Source organism: Narcine bancroftii, chromosome 5 (genome assembly GCF_036971445.1).
Source record: "Narcine bancroftii isolate sNarBan1 chromosome 5, sNarBan1.hap1, whole genome shotgun sequence".
NCBI classification, from domain to species: Eukaryota; Metazoa; Chordata; class Chondrichthyes; order Torpediniformes; family Narcinidae; genus Narcine; species Narcine bancroftii.
The window spans coordinates 18,517,326-18,537,191 of record NC_091473.1 but is presented as its reverse complement, the minus strand read 5'-3'; the positions used below and the strand labels follow the sequence as shown (position 1 = coordinate 18,537,191).

General features: G+C 39.1%; 1 protein-coding gene across 2 annotated transcripts in view; it reads right to left on the bottom strand.

Moving 5' to 3' along the window:
• edem1 (ER degradation enhancer, mannosidase alpha-like 1) overlaps positions 1–18,885 on the bottom strand; it is a 58,547-nt gene extending 39,662 nt beyond the window's left edge. Inside the window, exon 1 of one of the 2 annotated variants that reach the window (XR_011357366.1) lies at positions 18,281–18,862. Coding sequence is in view for 1 of the 2 variants with exons in the window: in XM_069936931.1 (XP_069793032.1) it covers positions 18,281–18,774 (494 nt within the window). In the remaining variant the exon portion in view is untranslated. Of the gene's footprint in view, positions 1–18,280 lie in introns of both variants that reach the window. The other variant, XM_069936931.1, reaches the window with a different exon arrangement.
• Positions 18,886–19,866: the final 981 nt, after the last annotated feature.

Below are 19,866 nucleotides of genomic sequence, written 5' to 3'. Positions count from 1 at the left end.
AACAATACTCAAACAATACTCAAACAATACTCAAACAATACTCAAATCTCCCTGGTAAAAGTGAGACAAACATCATGCTGTGTCCACTTTTTAGAAAGTTTACAGAACCACTGAGAAATTTGAAAGTCATCTACTAAATAGTATTGAGTTCTATTTCCATAAACTAACCAATGCCATAGCAGATGCTTCAGATTTAGGAAGGAGAGTGCAGTACAGGTGAGACAAATGAACAAAAGACCCTACTTTCTTTAACATGGTTTTAGAGAAGGCTAGTAAAATCATGTTGAGTGGGATTACGTCAAGTGCGACTTGCCTGCAAACCATCAAAATGACTGCAAGAAATTGTATCGAGCAAGTCTCTTTGAAGTTTTACAGAAGGATGTATACTGCAAATTGACCAAATTGTTCTTGAAGGCGTGCAGATGTTCAGTAGGTTAGCAATGATGAAAGGTGACATGAATTTAAGAACATTTGTAAAATGTATCCTCTCAAACCAATGACAAGGAAGAAGAGGGGGAGGGGGGCGGGGGCGAGGGGGAGGAAGAAGTAGAGGAGGTGAAGGAAGAAGTAGAGGAGGAGGAGGAAGAAGTAGAGGAGGAGGAGGAGGAAGTAGAGGAGGAGGAGGAGGAAGTAGAGGAGGAGGAGGAAGAAGTAGAGGAGGAGGAGGAAGAAGTAGAGGAGGAGGAGGAAGAAGTAGAGGAGGAGGAGGAAGAAGTAGAGGAGGAGGAGGAAGAAGTAGAGGAGGAGGAGGAAGAAGTAGAGGAGGAGGAGGAAGAAGTAGAGGAGGAGGAGGAAGAAGTAGAGGAGGAGGAGGAAGAAGTAGAGGAGGAGGAGGAAGAAGTAGAGGAGGAGGAGGAAGAAGTAGAGGAGGAGGAGGAAGAAGTAGAGGAGGAGGAGGAAGAAGTAGAGGAGGAGGAGGAAGAAGTTGAGGAGGAGGAGGAAGAAGTTGAGGAGGAGGAGGAAGAAGTTGAGGAGGAGGAGGAAGAAGTAGAGGAGGAGGAGGAAGAAGTAGAGGAGGAGGAGGAAGAAGTAGAGGAGGAGGAAGAAGAAGTAGAGGAGGAGGAAGAAGAAGTAGAGGAGGAGGAAGAAGAAGTAGAGGAGGAGGAGGAAGAAGTAGAGGAGGAGGAGGAAGGAGGAGGAAGAAGTAGAGGAGGAGGAGGAAGAAGTAGAGGAGGAGGAGGAAGAAGAAGTAGAGGAGGAGGAAGAAGAAGTAGAAGAGGAGGAAGAAGAAGTAGAGGAGGAGAGGAAGGAGGAGGAGGAAGAAGTAGAGGAGGAGGAGGAAGAAGTAGGAGGAGGAGGAAGAAGTAGAGGAGGAGGAGGAAGAAGTAGAGGAGGAGGAGGAAGAAGTAGAGGAGGAGGAGGAAGAAGTAGAGGAGGAGGAGGAAGAAGTAGAGGAGGAGGAGGAAGAAGTAGAGGAGGAGGAGGAAGAAGTAGAGGAGGAGGAGGAAGAAGTAGAGGAGGAGGAGGAAGAAGTAGAGGAGGAGGAGGAAGAAGTAGAGGAGGAGGAGGAAGAAGTAGAGGAGGAGGAGGAAGAAGTAGAGGAGGAGGAGGAAGAAGTAGAGGAGGAGGAGGAAGAAGTAGAGGAGGAGGAGGAAGAAGTAGAGGAGGAGGAGGAAGAAGTAGAGGAGGAGGAGGAAGAAGTAGAGGAGGAGGAGGAAGAAGTAGAGGAGGAGGAGGAAGAAGTAGAGGAGGAGGAGGAAGAAGTAGAGGAGGAGGAGGAAGAAGTAGAGGAGGAGGAGGAAGAAGTAGAGGAGGAGGAGGAAGAAGTAGAGGAGGAGAAGGAAGGAGGAGGAAGAAGTAGAGGAGGAGGAGGAAGAAGTAGAGGAGGAGGAGGAAGAAGTAGAGGAGGAGGAGGAAGTAGAGGAGGAGGAGGAAGAAGTAGAGGAGGAGGAGGAAGGAGGAGGACGAAGTAGAGGAGGAGGAGGAAGAAGTAGAGGAGGAGGAGGACGAAGTAGAGGAGGAGGAGGAAGAAGTAGAGGAGGAGGAGGAAGAAGTAGAGGAGGAGGAGGAAGAAGTAGAGGAGGAGGAGGAAGAAGTAGAGGAGGAGGAGGAAGAAGTAGAGGAGGAGGAGGAAGAAGTAGAGGAGGAGGAGGAAGAAGTAGAGGAGGAGAAGGAAGGAGGAGGAAGAAGTAGAGGAGGAGAAGAAGTAGAGGAGGAGGAGGAAGAAGTAGAGGAGGAGGAAGAAGTAGAGGAGGAGGAGGAAGAAGTAGAGGAGGAGGAAGAAGTAGAGGAGGAGGAGGAAGAAGTAGAGGAGGAGGAGGAAGAAGTAGAGGAGGAGGAGGAAGAAGTAGAGGAGGAGGAGGAAGAAGTAGAGGAGGAGGAGGAAGAAGTAGAGGAGGAGGAGGAAGAAGTAGAGGAGGAGGAGGAAGAAGTAGAGGAGGAGGAGGAAGAAGTAGAGGAGGAGGAGGAAGAAGTAGAGAGGAGGAGGAAGAAGTAGAGGAGGAGAAGGAGAGGAGGAGGAAGAGGAAGAAGTAGAGGAGGAGAAGGGAGGAGGAGGAAGAAGTAGAGGAGGAGGAGGAAGAAGTAGAGGAGGAGGAGGAAGAAGTAGAGGAGGAGGAGGAAGAAGTAGAGGAGGAGGAGGAAGAAGTAGAGGAGGAGGAGGAAGAAGTAGAGGAGGAGGAGGAAGAAGTAGAGGAGGAGGAGGAAGAAGTAGAGGAGGAGGAGGAAGAAGTAGAGGAGGAGGAGGAAGAAGTAGAGGAGGAGGAGGAAGAAGTAGAGGAGGAGGAGGAAGAAGTAGAGGAGGAGGAGGAAGTAGAGGAGGAGGAGGAAGAAGTAGAGGAGGAGGAGGAAGAAGTAGAGGAGGAGGAGGAAGAAGTAGAGGAGGAGGAGAAGAAGTAGAGGAGGAGGAGGAAGAAGTAGAGGAGGAGGAGAAGAAGTAGAGGAGGAGGAGGAAGAAGTAGAGGAGGAGGAGGAAGAAGTAGGGAGGAGGAGGAAGAAGTAGAGGAGGAGGAGGAAGAAGTAGAGGAGGAGGAGGAAGAAGTAGAGGAGGAGGAGGAAGAAGTAGAGGAGAAGGAAGAAGTAGAGGAGAAGGAAGAAGTAGAGTAGAAGGAAGAAGTAGAGAGAAGGAAGAGAGGAGAAGGAGGAAGAAGAAGAGGAGGAGAGAGTAGAGAAGAAGAGATGGAAGAGTACCATTGGAATTTGGAGGGAATAAATTTTCTTTTAGCATGATAGAAGCTTTGAATTACTGAAGAAAAGGAAAAGTTTTAATGCAGTCTAAAAATATCCTGTCGGAAGAGGGATATACTTTTATTCTGCGTTATACTGCAACCTTTTAAAGTATTTGTTCAAGGAGGTCCAAGTAGATTTTTAAGAATCCAGAACATGCTCAAGAATATGCAGAAAGTTTGCCAGACATGTGTCAAGAATTGATCCAAAGAGTGGACACTTGAAGGTGGAAAGTTATATTATTGTGGTGAAAGAAATGTGGAGGGCAGCTTGAAATATTGCAGTGATGCTGACTAGTACCTGCCAAACCATGGGCGTTACTTTGCGATTTTGGTGACAACCCAAAAAATGGAGGGTGGTAGCATTGTCAGGGGGATTGATGACAATACTTGAGGGGGGGGGGGGTTCTCTTTTCTATTTTTTTCTTTCTTTTTAGTATTCAATCAAGTACTACCTTTTTTATTGAATTTTCTTTTGTATTTAAGAGATTGGTAAATAGCCAGGGACTGATGAAGGAGAATCATAAAAAGGGGAGAAAGTGCAAGAATTTTTAAATTTTTACAATGATTATAGGATTAAAATTCAAGAGTTTTAATGGAAATAGGCTTCAAAACCCTATAAAGAGAAAGAGTTTTGACATGGATAAAAAAATGAAATTAATTAATGAGGACCAAACAGGATTTATTAAAAAAAGAAAATCAGCACACAATGCAACTAGGTTGATAGTTTAATTCAGCTAGCTCAAAAGAAAGAAAATTTAAGTGTAGCAGTGGCTTTAGATGCAGAAAAGGCATTTGATAGAGTAGAATGGGACTTTCTTTTTAAGATACTTGCAAAATTTGGTTTAGGACAAACATTTATAAATTGGATTAAAGCATTATATATTGAACCAAGAGCAAGAGTAGTGACAAATGGTCTCATGTCTTATTATATTAAATTAACAAGATAAGGTTGTCCATTGTTGCCTGCTCTTTTTTATATTAGTAATTGAACTGTTAGCTGAATTAATTAGAACAGACTTAGATATTAAGGGTATTAAAATAGGGGCTAATGAACATAGAATTAGTTTATTGCAGATTATATAATTATTTATTTGACAGATCCAGAAAATGTATAGGATAATTTACGTATGCAATTAGAACAATACAGAGCAGTCTCAGGATATACAGTTAATTGAGATAAAAGTGAAATTATGCCATTGACTTTTGGTGGACAACATAGACAAAATACAAAATTTAAATAGCCTGAATGTGGGATAAAATATTTGGGAATTAGAATTCATAATCAGTTAAAGAATCTTTTTAAAATTAATTATGGACTATTAAGAAGATTTTTTTTAAACGTGTTGATTACCAATTACATTAATTGGCCGAGCAAATTGTATCAAAATGAATATTTTTCCACGGGTGCAATATTTATTTCATCTTTATCCATTGATATTCCTAAAATGTTTTCTTAAGGATCTAAATAAAATTATAAGGAAATTCTTTAGGAAAGGCAAGATGTCAAGGATTTCTATGGAAAAATTAACTTGGAGATTTGAATCAGGAGGTCTGCACCTTCACTATTGAGTATTATTATAAAGTAGCCCAACAACGAATTCTTTCTTCTTTTCTTGAGGAAGGAGAAAAAGGGGCTTGGGTTAATATTGAAATGAATAAAATAGATGAAAAAGAATTTGAAGAATTGCAAAATAAATGGAATGAAGTATTATTAAGTGGAGAAACAGGCACACCAATATTAAAACATTTGGTCTGAATGTGGCATAAGGTACATATGTTGATGGGAGTTTAGGAATATGGATTAGTTAGAATACCACTGGTGCAAAATAAATTGATCCTGTTTTATGTTGAATAATATAAATTTTATTAACTGGTCATAAAATTTATTAAAGACTGTTAACAAGACAGATATTTAATGACATTTGACAATTGAAAGCTAAATATGGAGTACAAAAGAATACAATATTCAGATATTATCAATTAAAGGCTTATTTATGAGAAAGATTAACTACATATTTTTTACTATTAGAAGACAATGAAATAGAAGCAATATCAAATCCAAATATAATTTTTTTTTTCAGTTATGCATTTATTACTTTTATGGGGATAAAGAAGAAAGATTTTTATAAATCTAAACAAAGGTGAGAAATCGACTTGGATATAAGATAGCAACTGGACAAAATATGTTATGATAGTATGAAAAATACAATAAATGTTAGATATAGAATGGTACAATACAATTTCATACATCAGTTATATATTACTCCACAAAAGCTTAATAGATTGAAGTTAGATTTTTGGATAAGTATTTTCGATGTGAACAGGACATAGGCACCTCTCTTCATGGACATGCCCCAAATTGATATTTTTTGAACTAATTTAATAGATTTTCTTCAACAGGTAATAGATGTTAAACTCCTGAGAATCCGTATGTTGTTTACTTTGGGTGATATATCAAGATTAATCCTGATTTAAAATTAAATTGGTTTCAAAAAATTTTTTTTTAAAGATTGCACTGGCAGTTGCCAGGGACTATATAGTCATTTCATGGAAATTGGATATAGATTTGGTATTAGATAGATGGCATGGTGAAATACAAAGTTGTATACCTTTAAAAAAGATCACATATAATTTAAAGAATAAATATGATATTTTTTTGGAAAATTTAGTTTCCATATATGCAAAAGATTGTTGTTATAACTTTATAAGTAATTACATTGTAAATTGGTGCAAACTTTGTCATTCCCAGGCCTCATTTTATTTTACTTTATTAGATGTTTCTGTGGTTTTTTTAAATATATATATATTAGATTTATTTTACCATATATTTAAAAGATATTATGGTAGTTTTCAGTGTTAGAATAATTAGATCACAATTTATTCATAAGGTAATATCCAGTCTATTCTTTCTCTTTCTTTCTCCTTTTTCTTTGCTTTCTTCTTGGGGGTTTTCCGTGTGGGAGGGAGTGGGTGGGGGGGGGGGGGGGAGAAAATGATTAAAAAAAGCATGTATTGATTTTGATATATAGAATTTTTTAGTTCTGTATGCAATTTTGTTACATGTGCTAATAAAATAAAACAAAAAAAAAATTGCTCGTGTCTTCTGTATTGCAACTGCAAACAAACTGGCTGGGCTTTTCACCATAGCTGCCTGATACAATTGCTTTACAGAAATATATGGAAGCATAAAATAAGGTTTTCAAAACATGGTACACAGTCCATAATAATTACTTTTGCTCTGTGGTAAATTTCCAGTTGAAAGCTTGTAAAGAATCATATTAATAATATATGAATATTCTGGAAAGCACAAGTCAAGCCAGAAATCAAACGCATTTGCAATTCAGGAGTGGCTCATCCTTCAAATGGGAAGTTAACTCATTTTCTTCACTCCATAGATGCTGACTTTACTGAATGTCTCCTGCACTTTCTGTTGCTGTTAACTTCATACTTACTGTATACAGTACGTACTGGCTGCATTTGTAAATAATTCTCATTATTTTATTGTCCATGAAACACTGAGGTTATCTAAGTAATGATTTAGAACTTTTCCCAATGTAAGAAAGAGGAAAAAGTTAAACATTTAAGATAATTTCATTTTATATTCAACATCTCTGTCAAGTTCCGTCAAGCAATTTAAATTTATAATGCAGTCCACAAAATGACATTTCTCTCACAATATTATAGATTATTTAGCATAATCTACCCAAATTAAACCTAATTTTACAAATTTGATGATTTACATTTCCCACTTCCTCAACTTTAACATAAATCAGTGCAGTTTTTTTTTGCTGTCCTAAAAGTAATTATATTCAGAATGCTGAATAAAATTAAGAGGTTAATGAATTAAATTGACAGTTAAATATTTTCTAAGAATTCTTCTGCATTTTCAAAAACTTGGGTGTATGTTTAAAGCAGAGGTTTTGCACAGTACATTTGTTCCAATATCATAATGCACAATTTACAGTTTTGACCTTTAATTTGACTATGTGAGTAAAATTTGCATTTTCCTTTTTCATGGAACTTGGTGCAGCATTGTACAGGTCCTTCAGCCCACAATATTGTGTGGATCTATGTTAATTTACTCTGCATCAATCTTATTCTTCCCTCCCTCACAACCAAGAACATGCCATTTTAATTACATCCATGTGCCAAGCTAAGAATCTTTTAAATGTGCCTTTAACACCACCCCCAGCAGTGCATTCCAGGCACCCAACACTATGTAAAAATAAACCATCTTCCCCCCTAAATGGTCCTCCTCTAACCTTAACCTTACCTCTGGTATGGTGTTGGCTCTCCGCCCTTTCTTTTCCTCTCATAATTTTATACACCTTCATTAGGTCACCTCGCATCCTTCATCACTCCAAAAAGAAAAGCCTTTGCCTTCTTAACCACTTTACAACTTTCAAGGCAACTTGAGGGTTTATGGACTTTGAACCCCCCCCCCCGCCCCCAAGATCCCTCTGTTCTTTTACACTTCTAACAATCCTGCTATTAACCACGTTCTAAGTCTTGTAAGTTAGATCTTCCAAAGTGGTTCACTGGAGTCTCGCCACCTGCACCCCGCCCCCCCCCCCCCCCCAAATCGGCAAAATCTCGCCACCTGCACCCCGCCCCCCCCCCCCCCCCAAATCGGCAAAATCTACCAGAATTGTTGTCTGAAGAGGATGCACAAAGATCTGATGACTCCTTCCACCTTGCATCAAACACCTTTCACCTGCTCCAGTCAGGAAAGAAATACAGGAGTATCACCAGTCTGAGGAACACCTTCTTCCCATGGGAAGTGAGAATAGAATGTTGAACGACCAAAGGAATTGTTCACATTGACAGTTCATTAAAACTGTGGGGGGTGGGGGAGTCTCAAAGAGCAGGAGTCACACAAAAGAACTAAACACTGACTTCCAGATAGAAGACACTCCTTTTACTATCACCCTCTGCCTTTTGTGGGCAAACTAATTCTAAATCCATTTGGCCAAGCTTCCATGGCTCCCATGCCTCGTGATTTTTTGGATAAATCTACCGTGAGGAACTTTTTCAACTGCCTTACTAAAATTCAAATAGAGTAAATCCCCCGTACTCAGATTTCAAGCAACTGGCAACCCAAGCATCTGGCAACATATATAAATAAATAAATAGATAGATAACAAGTTAAAATAAATAAGAACAAATAAAAATTTAAATAACAGTTTAAAGTAAATGTTCTCCAAAGCAACACCGAATCCCTTGGTGAAGATGGGCATAAACATTCAGGCAAAGGAGCACCCTGGTCATGCCCTGCCCGCAGCAGCTGTTTGAATGGTTTCGATAAAGTTGAATAATATGGCGGCACTCAGGATGAAGAGTCAGCCAATGCCACTCACTGCCGGGGTGACTTGACTCTCCCAAAATGTCTCCTTATCTCTTCCTAGTCAAGAGTCAGTACTGAACTTTACATAATTAAGGACTGCAATCCTGATTTTTTTTTTCAAGTTACTTTAAATTTGCATTGTCTTTTATCTTGTAATCGGTTTATTCTTATCGCAGGTATATTAGTTAGGCTTGTGTCTCAAACAACCAGAAATTTTGCATATTCATCACCGCAATCCACTAGGTAGTAGATACTACGGATTTTACTCCACAGTACACCGCATACACTCATCAATTTTTTTTGTCACCTCAACAAACTCAAGTAGGCTCATGAGGTATCACTTACACCCCAAGGTCATGCTGACTGTCCCTTAAAAAACAATGTTTCTCAAATGCTTATAAATCATGAATTCTCTTCAATAGTATGCCCACCACTGATTTAAGACTCATTGCTCTACAATTCCCAGGATTCTCCCTATTACCTTTTTAACAAGGGAAATACATTCACCATCCTTCAATCATCCCTTCAAGAAACGTGGCCTTCTAAATTGGGTTTAGTAACCACAAAATAGACCAATATTATTATCAACTTCTAGTAAAACTAACTTCTTTAAATTCGAATAAGAAATCATTGACTTCAAAAATAAACTCAGGTTTCCCTCTCCACGGGTTCACCTGCTTAGGATTTCAGAAAAAAATAAGTAGCAAGTGTTGGGAATAGACCATACGCCCCACAGCTTGTTACATATTGTCCAGTTTCTGACCCAATTCACTTAGTGCCAAGGAATTGAGAATCAAACCCTGGCACACTCAAATCACTGAACAGTCAAAGCCCTTCAATTGCAACCTGCACTGAAAATTTACTCTTTGCAATTCATGAACCAATACACCAACATCTCACCACAACACCTTCAGAGTTGCCAATAGGAACTCAACAGGTCAGTCAGCATCAATGTTTCAGATTTGAACCCTTTATCAAGATGAGGTGAAACTACATATAGTAAAAGGGAAAGAACCTGGAGTTTTGGGGGTGGGAGAAGAGGTGATAGGTAACCCCATCCCCATCTGATTGCACTGATTCCATCTCTTTACAATCTCTTGTGTTTTTCTCTAACTCTTTTTTTCCTTCCTATTGTTTTTTCCTTCTTCCCCGACTTCACCTTCTGTACTGAACCCCATCACCACTGGGGGCATCCCCCAGCTTCTTTCCCCATTTATGTGTAATTTCACTGTTTTATCTTATTCTTCATAAAGTGTTCAAACCCAAAATGTTGACTGACCATTTCTACCCATATGTGCTGTCGACTGAGTTCCTCCAGCATTTCAATGTCTGCTCACCATCTTCATGAGGTCTTCAATACATTTTCATTTATTACTGATTTCCAACATGCCTTTGGATTTTGTGCTGTTTTGTTGTTCCCTTTTTTAAGCAAGCATTTTCTTGGCTATATTCTACTAGCCTGAAATAAATGATTCAAAACTACAACATTCCAACGTGTAAACTAACAAATGTAGACAACTGCACCTTTAAAGTCAAATAAACATGAAATGCTGAAAATAAGCTGCAGAAACATCAACATCAAAAAGAAAAAACTGACCAGCTGAGAGATGCCCAACAGCAGGGTTCTCAGCTGGAAGAAGAGGAAAGCAACAGGAAAGGGAGTGATAAGAAAGAAAAACAGCAACAGGGGGCCCAACAGATAACTAGCCCAGAAGAAGAGGGCCAACAACAAGAAGCTATGCAAAAAAACACCCAACAAACCGAGGCAAGCAGCTCAACAAGAAAGTCAGAAGAGACACAGATACAAGGAAGAGAAGGAGAAGACACAAACCCAAGAGCAGACTCAGAAGAAGACCAAGCTCTGCACAGAGGAATAGGAGATAAAATGAATGGATAGTACATAGATTTTAAAAAATTTCAAGAACAAATGAAAGACACCTGAAAAATTTAAAAAGTATAGTTTTCATGAATCAGATTTGTGTTTTAGATGTGGTAATACAGTTGGAACTTTTTTTCATGCTGTTTGGTCATGTATACATATACAATCTTTTTGGAAGAAAATTCAATTGTTTTTAGAATACCTGTATAAGATTAAAATACTTTTAGGTCCAACAGTATTTTTATTGGATAGTTTGTAACCTCTGAAAGGCTTCAGATTAGATAAGTTTCAGCTTGCTTTGGTATATTTAGCTTCATCTGTAGTGAAAAAATGTATTGCTAGTACATGGAAAGATACAAATATGATTGATATTAATAGATGGCATAATGAGATGAAATATTGTTTAATAATGGAAAAAATTACGTATGTTTTGCGTGATAATTATAATTTTTTATTAATAAGTGATTGTTATATTCAGAATATTTATATTTCAATTTACATTGATTAGATCTTAATATGTATATTTAATTTTTCTTTAATATTTTTTCTTTCTTTATGGCTCTCCTTAGGAGAGTTGGCTGAAGGGGGGGGGGTTCTTTTGTTAATATAAAAAATAACGTTCATGTTTATGGTTAATTGTTGTAGATGTCATATACTATGTTTTTTGAACAAATAAATAAAGTTTAAAAAAGAACAAATGAGAGCATTAAAAGAATGGCTGACACTAGAATTTAGTGAAATGAAAAGTACAGAAGAAAAAGTGAGTAGAATAGAGCTGGTCATGACAGAAATAGGGAAAAGATTAGAAAATGTGGAAGAACAAGAAATGGCTGTAGAAATGGAAGTGAATACCTAAGAAGAAGATTGGAAGACAGTGACAAAAAAGTTAAAGAGCCACAAGAGTTGTTAGCTCAGAAGATGGATATAATGGAAAACTATAGTAGGCGAAACAACATAAAGATAGTGGGCCTAAAGGAAGATGAAGAAGGCAAAAATATGAAAGAATTTATAAAAGAATGGATCCCAAAAGTCCTGGGAATGCCAAAAATACAGGAAGGAATGGAAATAGAAAGGGCACACAGAACATTAGCCCCGAAACCACAGTCACAACAAAAACCAAGATCCGTTTTAGTAGAATTTATGAGATACATGACAAGAGAAAATATATTGGAGAGGGCAAGGAATAAAATTAGAGAAGACAAAAAACCATTGGAATATAAGGGTCAAAAAATATTTTTTTACCCAGACAAAAGTTTTGAACTCCTAAAGAGGAAGGAGTTTAACACAGCAAAATCGATCCTATGGAAAAAAAAAAGCTATAAATTTATGTTAAGATATCAAGCTATCTGTTCTCAGATCCGGAGTAAGCACGAAAACTGCAGGGCAGAAAGAGAGATGAAGAGATGCAACAAGAACGAAGAATGACGACAAATTACATATAAAGATGTAAAAAATAATGTACAAGTAAGAACTAAAGAAGGGAAAGAAAAGGGAAGTAAGGGAGAGGGGGGGGAAAGGAGGGGAACAAAAAGAGAAGAGGTAAAGCTTTGTTTAAATGTGAAGATAAAAATCTTTTCTGGAGGCGGTTGGGTGAGAGAGAATAATAGTAACTGCGAAATCAGTTGATGCTTGTGAGCGGGTTCGCAATCTGAACGGAGAGGGGAGTTGTGGTTGCCCGACAAGGGACAAGGGGCACCTCAGAGAGGTGGGGGGAGAAACACTTGGGGTTAAGGGAATTTTAGATGTGGGAGTTGTTGAAGTATTTTATATTTTAGAAGTGCTGTCATACGTTGAGTTCAAAAAGGGAAAACTGAGAGATGAAAATGGGGAAAGGGGGAAAGTTGGTGGTGAGGAAGCGGAAATGAGGTGTAAACAGAGTATGAGATGGCCATGCTGAACTATATGACTATAAATATTAATGGAATACAAAACCAAATCAAAAGAAACAGGCTAACAAATTTACTGAAAAAAGAAAAAATAGATATAGCATTCGTGCAGGAAACACATCTAACTGAAGTGGAATATAATAAATTAAGGAGAGACTGGGTAGAGCACGTAATGGCAGCATCATATAATTCAAAAGCCAGAGGAGTAGCTATATTAATCAATAAAAATGTACCAATCAAAATAGAGGAGGAAATAATAGATCCAGCAGAGAGGTATGGAATGATAAAGTGTCAGATATATTCAGAATTTGGAATTTGGTCAATATATATGCACCTAATGAAGACGATCAAAAGTTTATGCAAGATTTTTTTGAAGATTGTAGATACACAGGGGAATATATTGACAGGAGGGGACTTTAACCTTAATTTGGACCCAAAGGTGGATAAAACTGGACAAAAGACTAGCAAAAAGAACAAAGTAGCCAAATTTATGGTTAAATCAATGCAGGAAATGCAATTTTAGATATATGGAGGAGACAGCACCCAAAGGAGAAGGAATAGTCATATTATTCGAGTAGACATAAAATATACTCAAGAATTGACCTGTTCCTGTTGCCAGCCCATATCCAAGGGAGAGTTAGGAAAACGGAATATAAAGCGAGATTGTTATCTGACCATTCACCCCTGTTATTAGCAATAGAACTGGAGGACATCCCACCAAGAACATATAGATGGAGATTAAACTCCATGCTACTTAAAAGACAGGATTTTAGAGAATTTATTGAATGCCAAATTAAAATGTACTTTGAAATAAATACAGAATCAGTGAAAGACAAATTTATATTATGGGATGCAACGAAACCTTTCATTAGAGGGCAGATAATAAGTTATGCAACTAAGATGAAAAAGGACTACAGTCGGGAAATAGAACAGTCAGAAAGGGAAATAGTAAGTACAGAAAAAGAACTAGCAACAAGGGAAGATACAACAAAAAGAGAATTGGCAGACAAAAAAAATAAAATACAAAACATTACAAACGTATAAGGTGGAGAAGAACATAATGAAAATAAAGCAGAAGTATTATGAGCTAGGAGAAAAAACGCACAAAATACTAGCCTGGCAACTTAAAACAGAGCAAGCAAAAAGAACTGTATTGGCATCAAGGAAAAAGGACAAACAAATTACATAAAACCCAACAGAGATCAATGAAAACTTTAAGGAATTCCATGAACAATTATACCGAACTGAGAACGAAGGGAAAGAAGACAAAATAGATGAGTTTCTAGCTAAAATTGAACTACTGAAATTGCAAGAAGAGGAGCAAAACAAATTGATAAAACCATTTGAAATATAGAGGAAATACAGGATATAATAAAAAAGCTACCGAACAATAAAACACCTGGAGAGGATGGACTCCCAATAGAATTCCATAAAACATTTAAAGAGTTGTTAATTCCTCCTCTCCTGGAAGTAATGAACCAGATAGAAGAAACACAAAACCTGCCAGATTCATGCAAAACAGCAATTACAGTAATACCAAAGACGGGGAAGGATCCACTAACACCAGCATCATATAGATCAATATCTCTACTTAACTCAGATTATAAGATAATATCAAAAATATTGGCAAACAGATTGGCCAACTGTGTACCAAAACTAGTAAAACAAGATCAAACTGGATTTATTAAGAAAAGACGAACGGACAATGTCTGTAAGTTCATTAATTTAATCCATGCAGTACAAGGAAATAACATTGCTTTAGACATAGCGAAACCCTTTGAGAGGGTAGAATGGAATTATTTATTCAAAATATTACAGAGGTTCAACCTACCAGAAAAATATATTAATTGGATTAAAGCATTATATAAGGGTCCAATGGCAAAGGTGACAGTAAATGGATATGTATCGAACCAATTTAAATTAAGTAGGACAACTAGGCAGCGATGTCCACCATCTCCTTTGCTTTAGCAATAGAACCATTGGCAGAACTGATAAGAACAGAAAATAAAATAAAAGGGATAAAAATAAAGTAGAAGGAGTATAAAATCAGTTTATTTGCAGATGATATCATAGTATACTTAACAGAACCAGAAATATTTAAAAAAACTACTTAAGAAATTGAAGGAATATGGAGAAGTATCGGTGTACAAGATCAACGCAAATAAAAGTGAAGCGATGCCAATGAATAATGCGGATTACACAGAGTTTAAAAAAGAATCACCATTTAAATGACAAACACAAGCAATCCGATACCTCGGCATTTGATTAGATATTAATTTAGGCCACCTATACAAATTAAATTATCAGCCATTAATGAAGAAATTACAGGATGACTTAGAACATTGGAAAGAATTGCCACTAACCCTGATAGGGAGGGTAAATTGCATTGAAATGAACTTCTTCCCAAGGATACAATACTTATTTCAATCACTACCAATTCCCCTAACAGAGAAATTCTTTAATGAACTAGAGAATAATAAGGAAATTCTTATGGAAAGGGGGGGAAACCGAGGATAGCGCTACATAAATTAACAGAATGGTACAAACAACGTGGTTTGCAGCTACCAAACTTTAAAAATTATTATAGAGCAGCAATTAAGGTATCTATCAGATTTTTTTCAAACAAGGAGAAAACCAGATTGGACCAAGATAGTAGATAAAACAGGAGAGAAGGTACCAGAACATATACTTTATAAGTGGGATGAAAAACTGGTGCAATATAGAAGTTCACTAGTACTGCACCATTTACTCAACATATTGAAAAAGATTCACGTAGATTCTAAGATTACCAGAAGGAAGCAGCTTTGAATATGTGATTACAGAAACAACGATAATAAAAAGATTTATAACAAACATGTACATCAAGCTGCAAGAGAAGGAAAATGATGAAATAAGCTATAAACCCAAACAAAAGTGGAAAAAAGATTTAAACATAAAGATAAAAAATGAAGTATGGGAAAAGTTATGCTCTGGAACTATGAAAAATATAATAAATACGAGCTTACGCATGATACAATATAATTGGTTACATCACGCCCCAAAAGTTAAATAAATGGGATCCAACATCAGATAGATGTTTTCGCTGTAAGAAAGAAACAGGAACAACAGTACATGCAATTTGGGCATGTGAGAAAGTGAAGAAGTTTTGGGAAGATCTAAATCAGATATTAAATAAAATCACAAAAAGTAACATACCCAAAAAATCCAGAGATCTTTCTTCTAAGTAATATAAGAAGAATTAGGCCTCAAACTGGATGAAGGGCAAAAAAAGATTTATTATGATAGACTTAGCTGTAGCAAAAAAAATGTATAATGTCAACTTGGAAATCAGAAGAGAGCCTGAGAGTACAGCAATGGTACATAGAAATGAATAAATGTATTCCATTGGAAAAAATAACAATTTAAAAAATAAAGTCACATTATTTGAACAAATTTGGAAACTGTACATGGAACACAACAGAGAGGATCTACCGCGGACCTCCACCCCCTAAAATGATAGAATGAGAAGACGAAATGAACTGACCCTGTGTGTAAAAGTAAATGACACAATTTTCTTGTTTATTCTCATTGTGTGATGACATTGTTTAATGGGTTTATTGTATTGTACATTTGAAAGTTTAATGGATTTGGAGGGGGTGGGAAGGAGGGAGGGAAGGGAGTGGGGAAAAAAGGGGAGAAAATGACACTGTGTATATTCAAGAGGGAAATGTTTGTGTGTATTTTGACTGATATGGTTCATAGTGTGAAAATTTTTTTAAAAAGGAAACATTGGTTAACATTGGGAATGTGATAATATACTTCCTCTTTATGAAATATTGAATGACAGCTTTTGAATATGAACTATGTATTAAATCCACATCTATAACTGAACTTTCTTTCTGGAAAGTGAATTGTAGTTACAAAAAGACTAAATAGTAGGCATACTGAACAACCTTCCTTTTTCTTTCATGTTGCTTTCAGACTCAATGGATCTCATGGTGGCACTGTATTTTAACTCTATTTTTCTCCACATCACCAGTGTCCATTTCAATTCTGCGCCCCTATCCTGTGCCAACATGTCTGTCCGTGGCTTCATACACTGCCAATCCAAGGCCACCCTTAAATTGGAAGAGCAACATCTAATATTCCATCTTGGCACTCTCCAACCAATGGCATTCACATCAACTTCTCCAGTTTCTGCAGGATCATTCCCAATTTTCCTCTTCCCTGTCCCTCTGGCTCCTTTCCTCCATCTCCTTCCTTCTCCATTCACAGAGCACCTCTTGCTTGTACCCCTCCCCCCTATTTTATTCATGAGCCTGACTACATTTTGTTCATGCCTTGATGAAAGGCTCAAACCCAAAACATTGGTTTGCAATACAAAGTATGCTGTTTGACAACCGAGTTTGTCCAGAATTATGTTTTTATTGAATCGCTACATCTGCCGACTCTTTTCTCCACACCATGCTGTTTTCGAATTTTTCAGTATACTGAGTTGCTAGACTAATTGTAATATTATTACCTACTGGATCAACTGGGACTCAACAACCCTATTTGTAAATGGATTCTGGACTTCCTATAGGAAAAACAATAGCAGTAGCAGAATGTCATTGGTGCATCTCAGGGCTGTGTGCTCAGCCCAATCCTGTACACGCTACTGACTATGACTGCATCGCCAGATCCAGCACCACAGTGTCATCAAGTTTGCAGATGACACAACAATAGTTGGACTCATCAGCAACACTCAGAGAAGAGGTGGAAAATTTCATGATATGGTGCGAGAATAACAACCTGAGTCTCAACAAGGACAAGTCGAAAAGAGATGATTGCGGACTTCAGGAGGACCAAGAATGACCACACTCCACTGGAGATCAACAACTTCGTAGTGGAGAGAATGGAGATCACTAAGTTCCTTGGAGTTAATTTAACTAGTGACCTATCATGGACACACGTCTCCTCATTTGTTAGGAAGGAGCAATAGTGACTGCACTTCCTGAGAAGACTAAAGCGGGCAAGGCTACTTGCCACCATTATATCAAACTTCTGCAGGAACTCTATCAAGAGCATCCACAGTGTGGTATGGGTTCTGCAGAAAAATGAATCGCAAGTCAATTCACAGGACCAAAAAAGTGGAAAAGTGGCAGAGAGGATCTGCAGAGATGAAGTCTCCCTCCCCTCGACATGATCGTTGTCAGAAGAGGGCATGCAAAATCATCGAGGTCCCCTTCCATCCTGTACACAGCATCTTTCAGCTGCTCCCATGAGGAAAGATATACTGGAGTATCACAGCCAGCACCACCTGGCTGAGGAACAGCTTCTTCCCACAGGCTGAACGACCAAAGGAACTGCTCACACGAACCATCCGAGATTCTCCATCATGACACAATACTTATTTATTTGTATATATGAATGCTTGCTGTGCATTTGTATTGTCTTTGTACGTGTATTATATCTGGTGGTGTGCCTGTGAGAACCAGAAAAAAACTTTCGTCAGGTTGTGAAGTGCAATGACAATAAAATTGACTTGACATTACCTCATTTATTATTGTTGAACTACCTACTCTCTGAGATGACTTGCCTGGAGAGTGCACATTGTATATTAGAGAAGATGACAATAAATAATACAATTATTTCCTGTTCAGGAACATTAATCCAAATTCCGCAAAAGAAACCCCAGCTGATCAGGACCAGCATACACCTTTTTCCTGACATCTCTGCCACCTTAACCCACTCCCAACCTCATATTTCAAGCCTGCTCCTCCTCACTGCCTCATCACCGTGACTTCCCTCCTCAACCTTTTGAGGCAGTCACCCTTTCCATTTCCTGTCATTGACCCCCCCCCCCCCCCCCCCCCCGAGAACCGACCGACTCACCCCACTACTCTCCCGGCCAGAATCTTCACCGTCCCCAATCATCCAACTCCCTTCCCATTATCCAGTCCCTTCCCCGTCCTCGCCAGACATTCGTGTCCTCTCCTCCTCAGAGGTGCCCCCCGAAACAACAGCCCAGCCACTCTCCACTCACGGGTCATCCCGGTCGGGGCCCCGGCCCTGGCAGTCGATGGGATTGAGTTCGTCCTGCGGGAAAGCGTGTTCCATGTAGTTCTCGTAGCCGAAGTAGAACATTCGCAGCGCGGCCTCCTTCATCCGGCGGCGTTGCGGCTCGGGGAAGGCGCTGTACTTGCGGCTGTACTCTCCGAAGCTGTCCAGGAAATTGTAGCCAGGCCCGGCGGGCCTGGGCTCAGAAGGCGGGCGCCTCTTGCACACCATCGGGTCGCCTCTCGCCAGGGGGTGACTCACCGCGGCCTGACCCCGTCCCCAGGTCTGATCGAACCACGACGGCTTCTTGGCGGCCTGAGCCTCGGCCCCAGCCTGCAGCAGCACACTGAGGCTGAAGCGAAAGGGCACGAAGCTCTGGTAGAATCCCAGGCTGGGCCCAAATCCAAAGAGGAGCCAGAGGGTGAGGTGGAGGCCCAGCCTCAACAGCAGGAGGCCCAGCACTATCGAGCGCCATTGCATTCTCGGATCACCACAACGGCATCGCTCAGGACACCCGACCCGGAGCAGGCTCAGCACCAGCCCTTCGGCCACACGCCCCACCCACTCCTTGCTGATTGGACAGAGTGGGTACGTGCTAACCGGTGGTTGGTCCGTTCTCCCGTCGATCTCACCTTTGGTCGGTTCGCCACGCCCCGAGGAGCAACTTCTGACCAATAGGAATCAGGTGACGTCGAACTCAAGTTGTCGTTCGCTTTTCGGCCCATCGCACTATTCGTTGACACTGTCCACTCAGCACATCACACGTCCGAATTCTTCCCCAAGTGGTTGAAGTCAAAAAATCCGACAGCAAGCACGTCAACCAATGTTCCTTCGTTCGATTCTTCTTTGCTATTGCTCGTTTCCAACTCACTTTGCGAAAATTTTAGCCAGTGCTTAAAATAGCACTTTTTAAAAAAAATAATCTAGGTTTCAAGGCTCGCACTTCATCTCGTCATTTTTATCCACATTGTTAATCGATAAGCGGTTCCTGGGATTCAATAATCAAGAATGATTTCAAACGTGTCCAGTAACCAGGTATACTACAAGATGTTCAAGATACTTTTTAGGTAATACAACCAAGCTCAATACTTCTCAAATCTTAATGAAACCCTTAAAAAAATGTTACATCAGAACTGATAATGATCACTTCAACTACTAAAATCAAAATGCTTTGTTCAGACACCGTTATGTGAAATCAGAAGAGAATTTTTTGTTTTTTGGGGAAAAAACTTTGTAAAGTGAATTTCACACTCACTTGGCCCAAATCCTGATGATACCTTCCTTTCTGATTGACCTGAATCAGTCATGCTCTCAAAATACATTGCACATTACTGTCAACACAAGGGCAAATTAAACGACCCACACGTTTGGTGTTCAGACGAACCGGTTCAGATTGAAACACATGCGTGGTCAGAGCAGCCTGCATCAAGATCGCGCCGGGCATCTAACCCCTTCCCCTCAAGGAATGGTGCGAAGAATGAACGACGCACAGGGAGTGGGTGCCTTTAAAATGCTCAGTGAGCAAACAATAAAGCAGTGAGTTGCAGAACGAACCTGTCAACTGCTGGTCTT